Raw genomic sequence first — 13,715 nt, 5'->3', positions numbered from 1 at the left:
AAACACTAGGAGAGGTTAAAATATCTGAACAGGAGGTTCTGGAATGATGTAATAGACAAACAACAAGTTAGAAAGACCAGACCACCTCTTCTTTCAGAGAACGAGAACTAAAGATGAACTGATATGAAAATTATTCAGCTTCATGTGAAGACACTAAACATAACAAAACTCCTTGTTTAAATAATACAATAATAGAGAGAAAAAATCCCCATATAAACTTCAGAGATAAGTGGCAATGATATGATAGCAAGTCACTTTTTTTCTGCTCTCAAGAAAAAAAATAAATGTGTCCATAGTCTATTACAACTTTTGAAGTCAAGTGAGTAATGGATTATACTGGTCTATTTTATATCCAGGCATGAGTGTAGGGTTTTCATGATACAAAATGCAACAGCAAGATGCAAGTCCCACAGAAATATCGGTGCTTTTGAATTGTTTTGAAGATGGTAGGGGAACTCTGTAAAAACAGCAAAAAGGAGCTTAAAGCACTTGGCGAAAACCTCCAGTACATAGAAAAGCTGCAGAGCAATAGGACTGGAAATCATATTATGCCACCTCATGAATGTCTTAGACTGTATTAAACATTGTGTGAATTCAGTAATTTATTATGAAGAAAAAAAAAGTAGAGGTAGTCTAGGTAGGTGATTGGCAGTGAATTTCCGTTCACCAGAAATTTTGGGTTTAAAAAGTATGTCAGTAGTAGTAGGTGTATGAAGAAGTGGTAGGAAGTAGTGGTGAATCGGACATAACTTTTCCATTTCTATTTATCCATTCATGCAGTAAAGGGGTAAATGGAGTTCAGTAGTATAGAATAAATCTTGTATCAGGATGAAGTTAATGCTTTCTTGAAACAAAATTAATGATCAGCGTCAGGAGGAGACAGAACCTGAAAATATTAGAACTGGAAGAAACAGGGCTGTGTTCCTGGGTGTGTGCAGAGAGTAACACACTGAGTTGTAAGAGTATCTCGTAAGATTTAAAAGTTAGCTAGTCACCAACTGCTGAAACTATCTTTATGATCTAGAATCCTTCTTTTCCTGCTTTTATTTGGTAGTTTGGGCTGCTGGCCAGGCTCAGCAGGAGAATTCATATGTTTTGTGAGAATCTAACCAGTTTGACAAGCAAGGATTTATTTTATTTTACAATCTGGGTTTGATGTTGAGATGGTAAGAGTTGCTGGCTTTGGAATTAAATATCCTGTGGCTAAACATCCTGAATGTCTTTATCTCCAAAGGCGGCATTGTAAGCCTGCTAAATCTAGTGCTGAGGTTACACCTGACAGAAAATGCACTTGTTGCTGTATGAAAATGGCATTTTGGTGAACAAACCGCTTTTTGGTTGCAAACAAACCACAAAGTGCCTTTAAGAAATGTCAGATAATAATTTTGTCATTATGATTAAACTATTTTTTTTTTTAATTATATGAAGCAGGATGAAGTTGCCTGTTAAAAGATGTAGGACTCCTTCGTAGCTTACACATGATCACCTGTTTAACTGTCTGTATGTTTTACTGTTCTTTTGTGTTATTAAATGATCGGAAAGGAAATGTGCGTTCATTGGATTTAGGAGCAGTTGGTAGGAGGGATGCTAGGTGCCAGTGACGGGAGGCAGAGCCGGCATCATCAAGCTTTAAAGTTCTAGGGCGTATTGGCTTGATGTGGCTGATACATCTGTATTATGCAACTCTTTCAGTTGCTGATGTCCAAAGCTCGTACACATTCTGCAGAATTTTGGCTCACTGTTATTTTGTGCTGCTACAATTGCTATTGGTGTCCAATTACCCGGAAGAGCTTTGGGCACATTTCATACCTTTCATAATGCTGAGTCACAGCAACCAATAAATTTGTCGAAGGCAAATTTGTCATCAGGGGATACAAGAGAGAGGTTTTGTTTCAGTGCCTGCGGTCATTCACAACCCCAAATAAAAGTTGCTTGAAACTACAAATTAAACTTAATTTAGTTTATTTTTTAACCTAATTTGTTTAAGAATATACAGGATTTCTTATTTTCATGATATGGAGTGCTGAAAGGTTCACGCTTGTTCTCTTGCAAAGAATGTTTAGGACACATTAGAAATTTTACGATGACTTTTTTTCCAGCAGACAACAACTGTCAAATTACATAGATAACTGTTGGACTATTGTTTTTCAAACGGCCCAGTTTTTAGAGAAAATACAGAAAATACATTGTGGGTCAGCACGTTCTGTAAGTGTGGGGAGGATGTGCTGTAATCTTAATGAAAATAAAAATGAATCTCTGCTTTAAAAGAAAAGCATTGCATTTTCGTCTGACGTGTAGGAGTAATCACTTTTGTTATTTCATGTACATGGTCATGTTAGCATGAAGTTATTTTTTTAATGTTAGTATAATCCTATGTGTTTGAAAAGTTTAATTCCCCATCACTAGCTGCTTTGTTTTACGGCTTGTGGGAACTTTTTGGTTTCAGGTTGATTGTTCACTATGGGTTTATAGAAATCAGCATTAATTTAAACAGATTTGTGTGCACTGCAATGGCTTTGAATGCAGCAGAAAAAATTCGTGTTTGTTATTCAAACCTGGGCCCTTTTAATAAATTTGTAGGTGGTTTCCTTTTAACTTCTTCTGACTTTGTCAGTGTTTTTTGGCCCTCTTGTTCGAATTAAAAGCTTTGCAGAACTTTGGAAGCTGTGTCTGTTGCCTCATTAAGTTAAAATGGACCTTTAAAAATGGGACTAAAACCACATCAGAAATAACTTGGTGATAGTGTACCTATAATGGAGTACTAGGTATACTGTGTCCATATATCTTTTATTGTTTTTTCTTCTTTAGTAAAACTGTTTTCTAATAAACCTCATAAATGCCTTACTACTTAATCTCTCCAGTGTTGCTTATTTAAAAAACAAAACCACACAACAACAAAAAAGCCACCACAAAAACGTAATCATTAAACTTCTTAAGATTGGCTTAAGTGACCAGTTCTGTGGGTGTCTGTGCACTTAAAAAGTAGTCCAGGCTGGTGCGCCAGATCTCTTTTGAGACAGCACCAAGTGCCAAGTAATTCTGTTAGTTCTTTTGCTGCAACCGTGAGTATGCTTCCCTGATTTTTTTTTTAATTTCTTTGTGTGTTTTTCAGTGTGATAAGGGAAGATTAGGGGTTGGCAAGCTGATGTTTCCCTAACTTCGGGGACATCTACAAAATAAAATCTGCAACCCCGTCCATGCTTTTATGAGTGCAGAAGATCTTTCTGAAGGCTACCTGGGAACATACTAAATTGACCCTTCAGGTTTAGGTGTTTTGCAAGAATACCTTTGTATGTTTGTTTTTATTTTATTACATTTTCACTTTATTTCTGCCTTTTTTTTTCTTCTCGTGGAAGATGAGATGTCCTTGAAATGTGACATCCCTACAAAATTGACATCAGGTCATCTCAGTATTGTCCATAAAATGTAGTGTATTTTCTATCTGTTTGCTTTTGAGCATGTCTGTTATATTAGCATAACAGTCAATATTGAGCTTTTTAAATAGTCTGTAATTTGATGTTCCATATTGTGCAAAATTGTGCATCTTCTCAGGCTTTGTTATAATTGACTTAAGGTTGACCCCATATTGGGCAAGTAGCAGCCAAACTTGCTAAGTGGCCAAAGAACAGCCAGAACGTGCTGTATTTACTGTAGACGAAGTGGATCAATACCTGGTTTACTATCTTATAAAAGCTGCTAGGACAGAAGCAATTGTGAATTAACTGGTGATGGATGATGATCTTAGAGGTCATTTCCAATCTAAATGATTCTCTGATTCTATGGAAGCAAATTAATAGGTGCATAATAAAGCAGATTTGAAAGAAATGGAGACGGGCAGGAATTCCATGATGAAATCCCCTTGCTACTTCCATGTTTTGACAACAGGTTCCTAAGACTCCTAACTCTGTTTCAAGGCTTTATGTTCTATACGAAGTCAACCATGAATTTTACGTTGCATTTGAAGCTCCTGTAATCTTTTGACCTCTTGGCTATCAGAAGGTGGTTCCTGCTTGTTCCTCTGTGAGGTCTGCTGTAGGAGTGTGCGTCCGTGCTGTTCTACATACACTGAGGTCTGTCATTCCTTCTAGTGAGTGGGGCTTGTCTGCTGCTGCAGCTTTCCCAAGCCACAGAACATTCATTTCACACGATCATTTTGTTTCCTAGTTAGTGCTAGTGTTTGAACTATCGTCATCAAAACTTACTTTGCAGGTCTTTACAAATACTCTAACTGCTCATTTTATAGTGCTTGTGAGACGTATTTTGCAATTTCGTTTTATAGCTGGAGAAAGTTAAGGTTTTAGAAATTGGCTGTGTTGTGCTTGAAGAATAGCTTCTTGGAGCTTAGTTACATATACTTTCCTCTAATTGTCCTGAGCTTTACAGGAGTCTGAAGACTTTGGAAATTAGAAATTAATGCCTTGTCCCTTATGGTCATTCCATAGACTTCTGGCTTCTAGTATGCTTTGTCCAATAATTTAACAAAAGAAGCAGATACAGCCTCACCACAGTGTCAGTTTTTCAAGCAACAGGAGGTGGCAGTGAAGAGAGATGTCAGTCTACGGATATTCTGTATGTTCTTTTTTTCCTCAGATAACACTGTCAGCAATGCAGAGACTTGGATGTTATTTCATCTCTCTAGCATGATGTCAAATGTAGGATGCTGCATAAAAGCTTTTCCAGGGAAATAATAGCATTAATCCCTAGGTAGTATTTGTATCATTATATGCCATATATTATTCATGGTTTTACTATGAAGACTATGCCTGTCTATATGTCTGAGTACTATGAAGTTTTCTGTCACTTGCAAGAAAGCTGACAGCTTTTTTCCAAAATATTTAAATAATTCTGTTAGTATCTTGAACCTGTTGCCTTCAAATTGGCAGAAAGCAAAATAGCAAGGCTTTCTAAAATAAGTACTTTGTGGGTAAAAAATACACCTGTGGTCAAAATGTTGGATTTGTTGGCTGATGAGAGTAATGAATAACCAGGTGCTGCATTCAGGGTAGATGTTTTTTTTAAAAATTGGATATGTTCCCAGTCTCTCATTAAGAGCATCAGAAGGTGATACATCCTGTAATCAGAAGTCAGAGAATTGCTAGGACATCTGTACAGGCTGTGCTATAGGTGTTTGGCATGATACTAAGAAGCACAATTGTGAGGAAACTTTAATTCTCCAGGGTGCATAGAGTCCTGTGGCAGAGCCATTGAGTAACCAAAAATCTCTGATGGTTAGTCATGTTGCATTCCTTCTAGCAGTGTCTGCAATTCTAGTGACAGTGATATCTGGTTTAAGAAGACAAGTTTGTTTTTGGCACTCTTTTAGATGATTGATACCTGATTTAAGAAGGCAGGGAGTTCCTTTTTGTCCCTGTATAGATGATTGCTTGGGACAAGGTAGGTCTCTGCAATAAGTGACAACATTTCACAGTGCAAACTGAAATTCTTTGACTTGACCAGCAAGGAGGAAAAGTACTGCATTTCTTTCTCCTAGAAATTTGTGCTCTGATCACCTCCACTTTTGGTATGGCCTTTGTCTTGATCAGCAAAAGAAACGGGGAATGTCGTTTCCTTAGTGAATGCAGACACTAAGGAATAGATGGTGATTTTTCATTTTATTAAAAATTATTTTTTTCATGGTAGCTAAACTGAGGAGGGGGTCATATGGGGTTGGGCTGGTGCTGCACAAAAAGTCAGAGAGTACATCATGAAAACTCCTCCCAGGGTCACCAAAGATTTTTATCTATAGACAGGAGTATCCAGAAATGTGGAAAATACTACTCTATCTTTAGGAAAGAAGAGATTCGTAGAACATTTCCATGACAACCACCACAGACTTTCACCAGAAGGAGCATTAATTTTGATAGTTCAGAGAAGATCCTGGATTTACTATGAAGAACTCGCCATGGGTGAATTTAAAGTGACCATTGAAAGATTTTCAGTTAAGCTGCAACAAAACTGCTGGAGACAAGTGAGAAGTATTCCCCTCTCTGGTTTAGTCTGGGGGAAAGGCTACATGCTGAAAAATGGAAAAGGATCTTTATAGAAAATAATTCTTGGGTGACTGTAATGACCAACATAAGATTATTTTATTTTCACTCCTAAAGAAAAAAAAACTGTGCTCACACTGAATAGGTCTAAAGGTGCTGGCAGTAGATGTGGGGTAGATGAAGCCCGGAATGTGGTCATAGAATTTTCCACCAGTGGTCAGGGAACCAACAGAAGAACCATGTTACTTTAGACTGAGTTTTAGGAGATACTGAGGGTATTATAGAACCCTTTAGAAAATAACTTTGGATTGAATAACTATACAAATTAGGCAGATATATAAAATGGTTGTATGGCCACATGTTGTGATCTTGTTGATTTGCTACTGGTTAGGGACTAGTATGAAATAATTACAGAATTCATTGCTAGTTGAATTTGGAAACTTCTCAGCGCTGAAGGGAGCTTAATTTCTCTGCCTTTAATTGGAAAAACTGTCTTCCTGGTTATTTGGTGGGAATTTGTAGGACAGCTTTACTCCAATGTAATACACAATACACTTGTGAAAGGATTTTAAGTGTACTGATCGCTCAGAAAATAGAGGGGGTTAGTCAGCAAAGTCTTGCTTTGTCTTGGAAGTAAGAAATAAGCTTAGCCAAAATTTACAGCTAAATCTTGTAGAGGATGTAATATTTCTTAAGTTCTAAACATAAAAGAGAACGAGAAAATGTGAAGCCATTAGGTAGAGCAGTTGAGGTAAAGTCAGAATTCAAATAATAAACTAATAAAAGCCATGCCTGTATTTTCAATAAAGATGATAAATAACACAACAGGGCAGGGCTAATAGAGCTATGAGAGGGCTGATAGAGCTAAATGAAAGTTATTTCCTCAAAGCCAGAAGCAAATTTGAAAGGAACTAATATATTAAGGTGGGAGATGAACATAAACAAGGTAAAAATGTATATATAAGGAAAAAGAGTATGATAAGGAAACTTGTTGACGATGAAGCTGGATTATGTCACTGGTATTCAGAAACATTGGAACATCATATGGAAGGACTGCATAACAGTAATGAGGTGAAATTTAGTAATAAGAAATGAAGATGATAAATGTCTAGTATTTCTATAAACTGTGAACTTTTATGGACTGAAAGTGAAAATGTGAAATGATCGCAGGAGCTATTGAAGTCCTAAAATCCCCAACGAAGGCAAATCTAATCTTGTGAGTTTAAGATGTTTCAGATAAAAGCACAGAATGATTAGTAATTCACAGGAGGCCGGAGATTTTATCTGGGCTATTGTGTATGCCTGTGTTCATGTTCAAGGGCAGATTGACTAGGGTGGCTACGTAGCCTTTTTTTTTTTTTCCTGTTAAATATGTCCTTTTAGCTTGTGTTTTTCCATCTGGTATTTGAGTTCATTTTCTCGACTCTAAAATATATAAAATGTCTTCCAAAATGTTTAGAAACGAGACATATTCTATACTCAGCCTGAGTATTTGTTGGCCTGTATATTAACAGTTAAAACAGTAAAAGTTCAGGGCTCCCACAAATAGTTTTTCTGTTTACAATACAGGTAGTAGTCATTTGAAAAACCTAGAAACAGGAAGTAAATGTTATTGCCAAGCATATTGAAAGAAACGTGAAAACTTTAAGCTTAGACACCTAAACACATGAAGAATATAGTCACACAGGAAGAATGTAGCTGTTAAGAATGATGTAGGGAACTTCTGGATTTCTGAGACTATGGTTTTGTAGGATTTTCAGTTAAAAAGAAGCTATTTTAGGAAGTCTTTACAGCAGAATCAGGCTGCTGAATTACCTGTGTGATCAGGCTTTCATGTTGCATTCAGTGCTATCTGTGACTGTCTGGTCTTGAATGCAGTAGTTTTGTGTTTATTAGCAGTGTTCAAATTTTGCCTAGTGGAACACAGTTTGAAGGGATACTTGGAATGTCTTCTGAACATCAGAATTTTTATACATGATTGTCAGGTATCAGCGACTTTAAAAAGAGGCTCTAATAAGAAATGCATTTGGCTATCTGCTGTTTTTAATATCTTAAAACTCTTTGTGCTAATGGAAAGAAGAGAAGGTTAGAGTAGACTCTATTATACATCTGATATATTTTTTAAAAAGGTAACCAAAGCTATTGAGAATCTGTACACTTGCGTTGCTCCATTTTAAAATAAAGTGCACAACAGATCATTTGTCACCTGGTGATTCTGTGCTTATGGAATTTGAAGTGGGTAGCATATCTAATACAACACGTTCGGGCATTTGAGAGACCTTTAAAAGTCCTGAAGAGCCACTTTATACGTAGTATAGTTTCCTAAATTTCATATTACAGTTTCAATATTTACAACATATTGCACATTCTGTACCTGTAGGAAAATTCATGGACATACAGAGATATTTTAGAATTCTATTCCTAACATTGTTTGGATTTAAAGGGGAGATGTAGGAGAATCATAGAACGGTTCAGGTTGGAAAGGACCTTAAAGATCATCTAGTTCCAACCCCCGTGCCATAGGCAGGGATGCAACCCACTAGATCAGGTTGCTCAGGGCCTCATCCAGCCTGGTCTTGAACACCTCCAGGGATGGGGCATCCACAGCCTCTCTGGGCAACCTGTTCCAGTGCCTCACCACCCTCTGAGTGAAGAATTTCCTCCTAAACCTCTAGTTTAAATCTCTCCTTTTTTAGTTTAGAGTCATCCCTCCTTGTCCTGTCACTATCTGACGGAGCAAAGAGTCACTCTTTGTCTTTTTTATAATTCCCCTTTAAGTACTAAAAAGCTGTAATAAGGTCCCCCTGGAGCCCTCTCTTTAGGCTGAACAGCCCCAGAAGTAACAGCAGAGTGGAGCACAGAGGGTAGAGACCTGATCCACAGCCCATTTGTTTTAAGGGTGGTCTTTCTACTCAGTTTTATAGCTATTGATTTATGCTAAGTAACTCCAAAGTGCATCGTTGTACATGTGAAAATTGTCGTGAGTTGATATTAATTTTGATCTACTGAGTTATACAGGAAAACCGGCACATGGAAATAATAGACTCAAAAAAGGCTCTTCTGTATAAACAGTAACAGGATTGCAGTCTGGGGATGAGGAAGAGGGGGAAGAATGGCACTTCTCTTTGCAGAAGCAAGTCTTTTGAGTGGTTAAACCATCCTCACCTGAAATGTGTCTGTCTCCATTTATTTTTTCTTGTAGGTCTTGTCTGGATAGAAGGAACATGAGGTTGTATTGAATTAATTTAAAATGTGAATTTGAAGCGCAAAAAAGCCTCTGTACTGACTTCCAAAGTGAATTAAGCTAAAAAGGAGCTAAGACTACTTCACTTCTGAGTGAAACTGTTAATTGCCTGTAGGGAGAAATATTAAGGTCTATTAGTGTAGCTTTCTTAGCTCAGTCTGTATCCTCTGCCTTACGAATCTCAGTTCCTTCTTAATAAAACGGTTCACTTATGTCTCGCAACCTCAAAGAGTGAAATAAAAGATTGGTGGTCTGATGTGGAAAAACTGGCACACTGAAGTGTAAATTCTGTAAAGTCATTTTACATCTTTGAAGTTATTGGAAGTTAGGTGACAGGTTATAGGGAGGCAGTGGCTGGAAGTGCATGGAGAGGTTCTATAGAGATGGAGACAGACCATAAACGGATGTGTGTTGAAGAGTAATTGTTCTCTGACTGATTCTGTTTTTAATTGCAATGTAAAGGAATCATGACGACCTCAGGAAAAGAGAATTTCCGACTGAAAAGCTACAAGAACAAATCTTTGAATCCTGATGAGATGCGCCGAAGGCGGGAGGAAGAGGGTCTTCAGCTACGGAAGCAAAAAAGAGAGGAGCAGGTACTGTACTACAGTTGTGATAACCGTAACCAGTCGTTAAACATTTGTGTCTTGCACTGTCTTTACTTCTTTGCTTCTCTTAAAGCTGCTTTGCTTGATTGTTCTTGCCCTGTCAAATTCACATGTGGTCAGTCTGAAATAGTTCACTTGCAGACTTTTACTGCCTCTTCTTCAGGAAGTACAAAATGTAGAGAGTGCTCATCATCCACTCAAGTGTAAGATTGACCAGAGCAGCTTGGAAATAACGGTGATTTCTGGAAAGCTGTCTGACCTTGCACTGGGGTAGTTGAGGAATTCCTTTTTTTTTTTTTTTTTTACTTTTATTTTCTGCTGAGTTGTGGTGACTCTAATCTTCATTTAAACAGTGGTAAGGTGAAATGAAAGGAAATTTTTTTAGTTAAAGTTAAGTAAAAAAGTTAAAACAAGATAGTAGATAGTAACATGCTTAGGTTTGGAATGATAGGTAAACTCTGTAATCTGTTCCATTTAATATCCTTTTCATAGTGTCAATACCAGACACTTTCAAGGAAAGTCTTTAGTCAGGGAAGAATTCTGAGAGGGAATTGCAAGATTTCTTGTTGGAGGTTTTAACTGGGAACAGCAGGCAGTATTTTCAGACCACTGGTAGTACAGAATGTACTCAGTCTTATCTGTAAAGCTGATACTAAATTAGGAAAATGAAGTCATTTTAGGAATCTCTTGTCTGTGCCTCTGACCTCCCTTGTACCTGATTACCACAGGCTGGCTAAATAAAGTGTAGTAGTACTTTTATTCTCTTAAAGAAAATTGTAGGTCCTATCTGGACAGACGGTGCAGTGGAAGTGGAGCTGCAAGCAGTGTTTTGTTATGTTCCTTTACCCCTGCAACAGTTTCAAACCTAATGTGCAGGTACTTCTATTTTTATGTATTTGGCACATGAGAATGTCAGTGGGATGCTTGACTGGTATTGAGGATGACAGAGTTGACATTGCATCTGCTAGTTAGAGCTGTGGTTTAATTATGTGAGGGAACCTCCTTTATTCTTTGACTTGCTTGTTTTCATTTATACTCAGGTTTGTATTCTAATATTTTTAATATATTCTTTGTTTTAATGTCTTAGCACTGATTTTGCATTTTCAGCCTCTGTGGGGAGAATCTTTTGACCTTTTATTGAAGGTTGTTCAAAGTCCCCCCCCCTTTTTTTTTCATTTGGCTTTGTATCCCACGAAAACAATCTCAAGCCTCTGAATTTTTGCATAAACTGCCAACATGTAAAATTTGGCTTAGGATTGTATTTGAGAAATGTTTGAAAAGCTTGGGTGGGCACATTGTCCATTAGCCTGGAAGGAACAGCACAAGGATGCCTATCACTGAACTGGGGCTGGTGTAAATGTACCAGCTTTGCATACTGTTTTTTCTCCAGAGAAGACAGAGAAATAAGCAGCAGGTTGATGTCAGGGCTCTGTCTTGGCTTCCCTCTTTAGTGGTGCAAATCTGACATGGCTCAGTGCTGGAGTCTTGTTTCCTGAACTCTGAGCAGGAACCTGACAGGCCACGCAGCACTCCTCAATCCATCGTGTCATTGCTAATGTTTCTTCCAGTGAGACAGCTGGATTGAGAAGCTGTAGCCTCTCTCATTCTTCTAATGACATCTCTGTATACCTCCTTTATGTGATAGCAACCAAATTCTGTTCATCCCAGTATCATATCTTTACACCACTCTCAAGTGATTATCCTCCAAAGTCTTCTCTTTTCCACAGTAACTCAATTATCCCAGTCTCAGTACCTGTTCTACAGGGATTTGTTATACACAGCAATTTTTCAGGTGTTTGAGAACGAGCCTCCCCTGCTAACCTAGGGGAGAGTAAGAAACCAATTGTCTGGAAGCTAGAGGAAGCTGGTAGGTGGAGCGTGGGCAGTGAAAAAAAGAAGGGAATACCAGTGAGGATTTTTCAGAAATGGCAGGAATGAATATTCCAGCACATTAAGGTGTTCATTTGCTCTGTTACTAAATTTTGACCATTTATGGTTCAGAGAAGTCCCAGAGTCTATTCTATTAGTATAGTATATTAGACTATTAGCTAGTCTATACTAGCTTCTTTTCAGGTGATATTGTATGTAATTTTTATTATGCATAATATGGCATGTCATGTTTATATTGGCTCTCAGTTCTGTGCTGCTTTTATTAAATAATTTTTCTCTTTAGCTGTTTAAACGACGAAATGTTGCAACAGCTGAGGAGGAAGCGGAGGAGGAAGTTATGTCAGATGGTGGCTTCCATGAGGCTCAGATGAACAACATGGAGATGACTTCTGTAAGTGTTGAGACAGGAATATTTTTCATTGAAACTGAGCAGGTCTGTCATGTAGTGACTTGAGGGGAGCAGAATTGCACAAAATCGTGGAAAACTCGAAGAGCTTATGGACAACTTGCAAACACCTGTATCAGTGAACTGACCTGAAACAGATTATGTTATGGATAGAGTGAGTGGTTGCTCAGTGGATATGCCTTCAAGAAAATAAAATAAAATAGCATTGTTCCAGTCAGGCTGATCACTTCTTAGTTTTGATGTTGACCGTTATGGGTAATCTTATCAACTTCTGCCCAGAGTTGTTTATTTTTTAAATATGAAAGTCATAATGCTTGAAACATGGAAATACAAATGAGTCAATGTGTTCTTGCAATTTGGAAAGTAAAAAGAGGCTGGCTGGAAATCTCTGTTAGCAAACATTCAAGTGGCAGAAATTTAAACCAGGATGTTGGAAACATAGCTAGACCTGCTTAGCTATCTGCAAGTGTCCTTGAATTCCTTTTGAAGCTGGAATTTCATCCTGCAGGAAAGCCTTCTTTTAGTAGAAATTTAGTTTTTTCTGCTTTTTCCATTTCTTTACTGCAGTCTTCTCCCTGGAAAGGAAAATGGTAAGGGATTCAGGCTATAACAGAGAGGATAAAGAAAAACAGGACTCAATGTGGACTGTAAAGTTTGATCATTGATCTTCTTATTTGTTTTTGTGTTCAGAGTATGCTTTGATGGAAATCAGGCTGCTTTTGACTTCTGTTGGTGGTTAGACCAGTCTTGAAAATTATTCAAGAGAAATGCCTATAATGTGGTAGATAACTAATGGAATATATTGTTTCATTCTTCAAGATAGTCTTAATACATCAGATGAGTCCTACATATCATTTAATTATTTGTGTGAAAATACAAACTAAATAGATAGTAAAAAGTAAGGAAAGCCAATCTTATACAGATTAACATTTTAAATATAAATAATTTCAGGGTCGTAAGAGTTGGGGCTGAAAAAGGAAAGATCTAAAAGTACTGCATGTTTTGTTTCCCTTCTCTCTGTAAACTGTTTCGTGTGACAAAAATCTAGATTTATTCTGTTTTATTACTGGGTTGTAAAAGTACAGACAAAGCTCAAGTATTTTCATTACTGTCATCTGTCTTCCTATGTGTTAGGGGTTTGGATGTGATCTATAGAAGGATTTGAATCAGAAAGAGGAATAAAAAAAACAATTTCCCTTTCATGGATTTGCATGGGTCAAATCAAACGATGTCAGATTCTACCTGGCATAAGAAAGGTCACTGATTTAGTTTAGCCATATTAGTGGAAAACATCAGTATTGTGAAAAACTTAATACTCTATTTGATTATGATGCCAAGCATTTATTTTGTCAATGCTTTTAAAATGACAGTTCCTGTACATTTTGGTGTAAGAGAATGACTCATGATGTACATGTTGCAGATATCCAAACAATAGCATGATCAGTGTTCTTCTTGCATAACAGTAATTGCTATTCTAATTTAAACTACTTTTTGTTAAAGCTGACAATTTTACAGTTATTCTAGAGAAAGGGAGATAAGAGAAAAGGGGAGAGAATACCTGTGAGAGATTATGAGAAGAT

At 37.3% G+C, this 13,715-nt stretch overlaps 1 protein-coding gene across 1 annotated transcript in view; it reads left to right on the top strand.

The window, feature by feature from the left end:
- KPNA1 (karyopherin subunit alpha 1) overlaps nt 1-13,715 on the top strand; it is a 53,971-nt gene that overhangs the window by 2,491 nt on the left and 37,765 nt on the right. The window contains exons 2-3 of the mRNA XM_080603361.1: nt 9,694-9,827; nt 12,013-12,120. Of these exons, the coding sequence (XP_080459487.1) occupies nt 9,694-9,827; nt 12,013-12,120 (242 nt within the window). The remainder of the gene's footprint in view (nt 1-9,693; nt 9,828-12,012; nt 12,121-13,715) is intronic.

The sequence above is a fragment of the Anser brachyrhynchus genome, assembly GCF_964034855.1.
Source record: "Anser brachyrhynchus genome assembly, chromosome: 1".
NCBI lineage: Eukaryota > Metazoa > Chordata > Aves > Anseriformes > Anatidae > Anser > Anser brachyrhynchus.
This window is presented reverse-complemented; position numbering and strand designations above follow the sequence as displayed.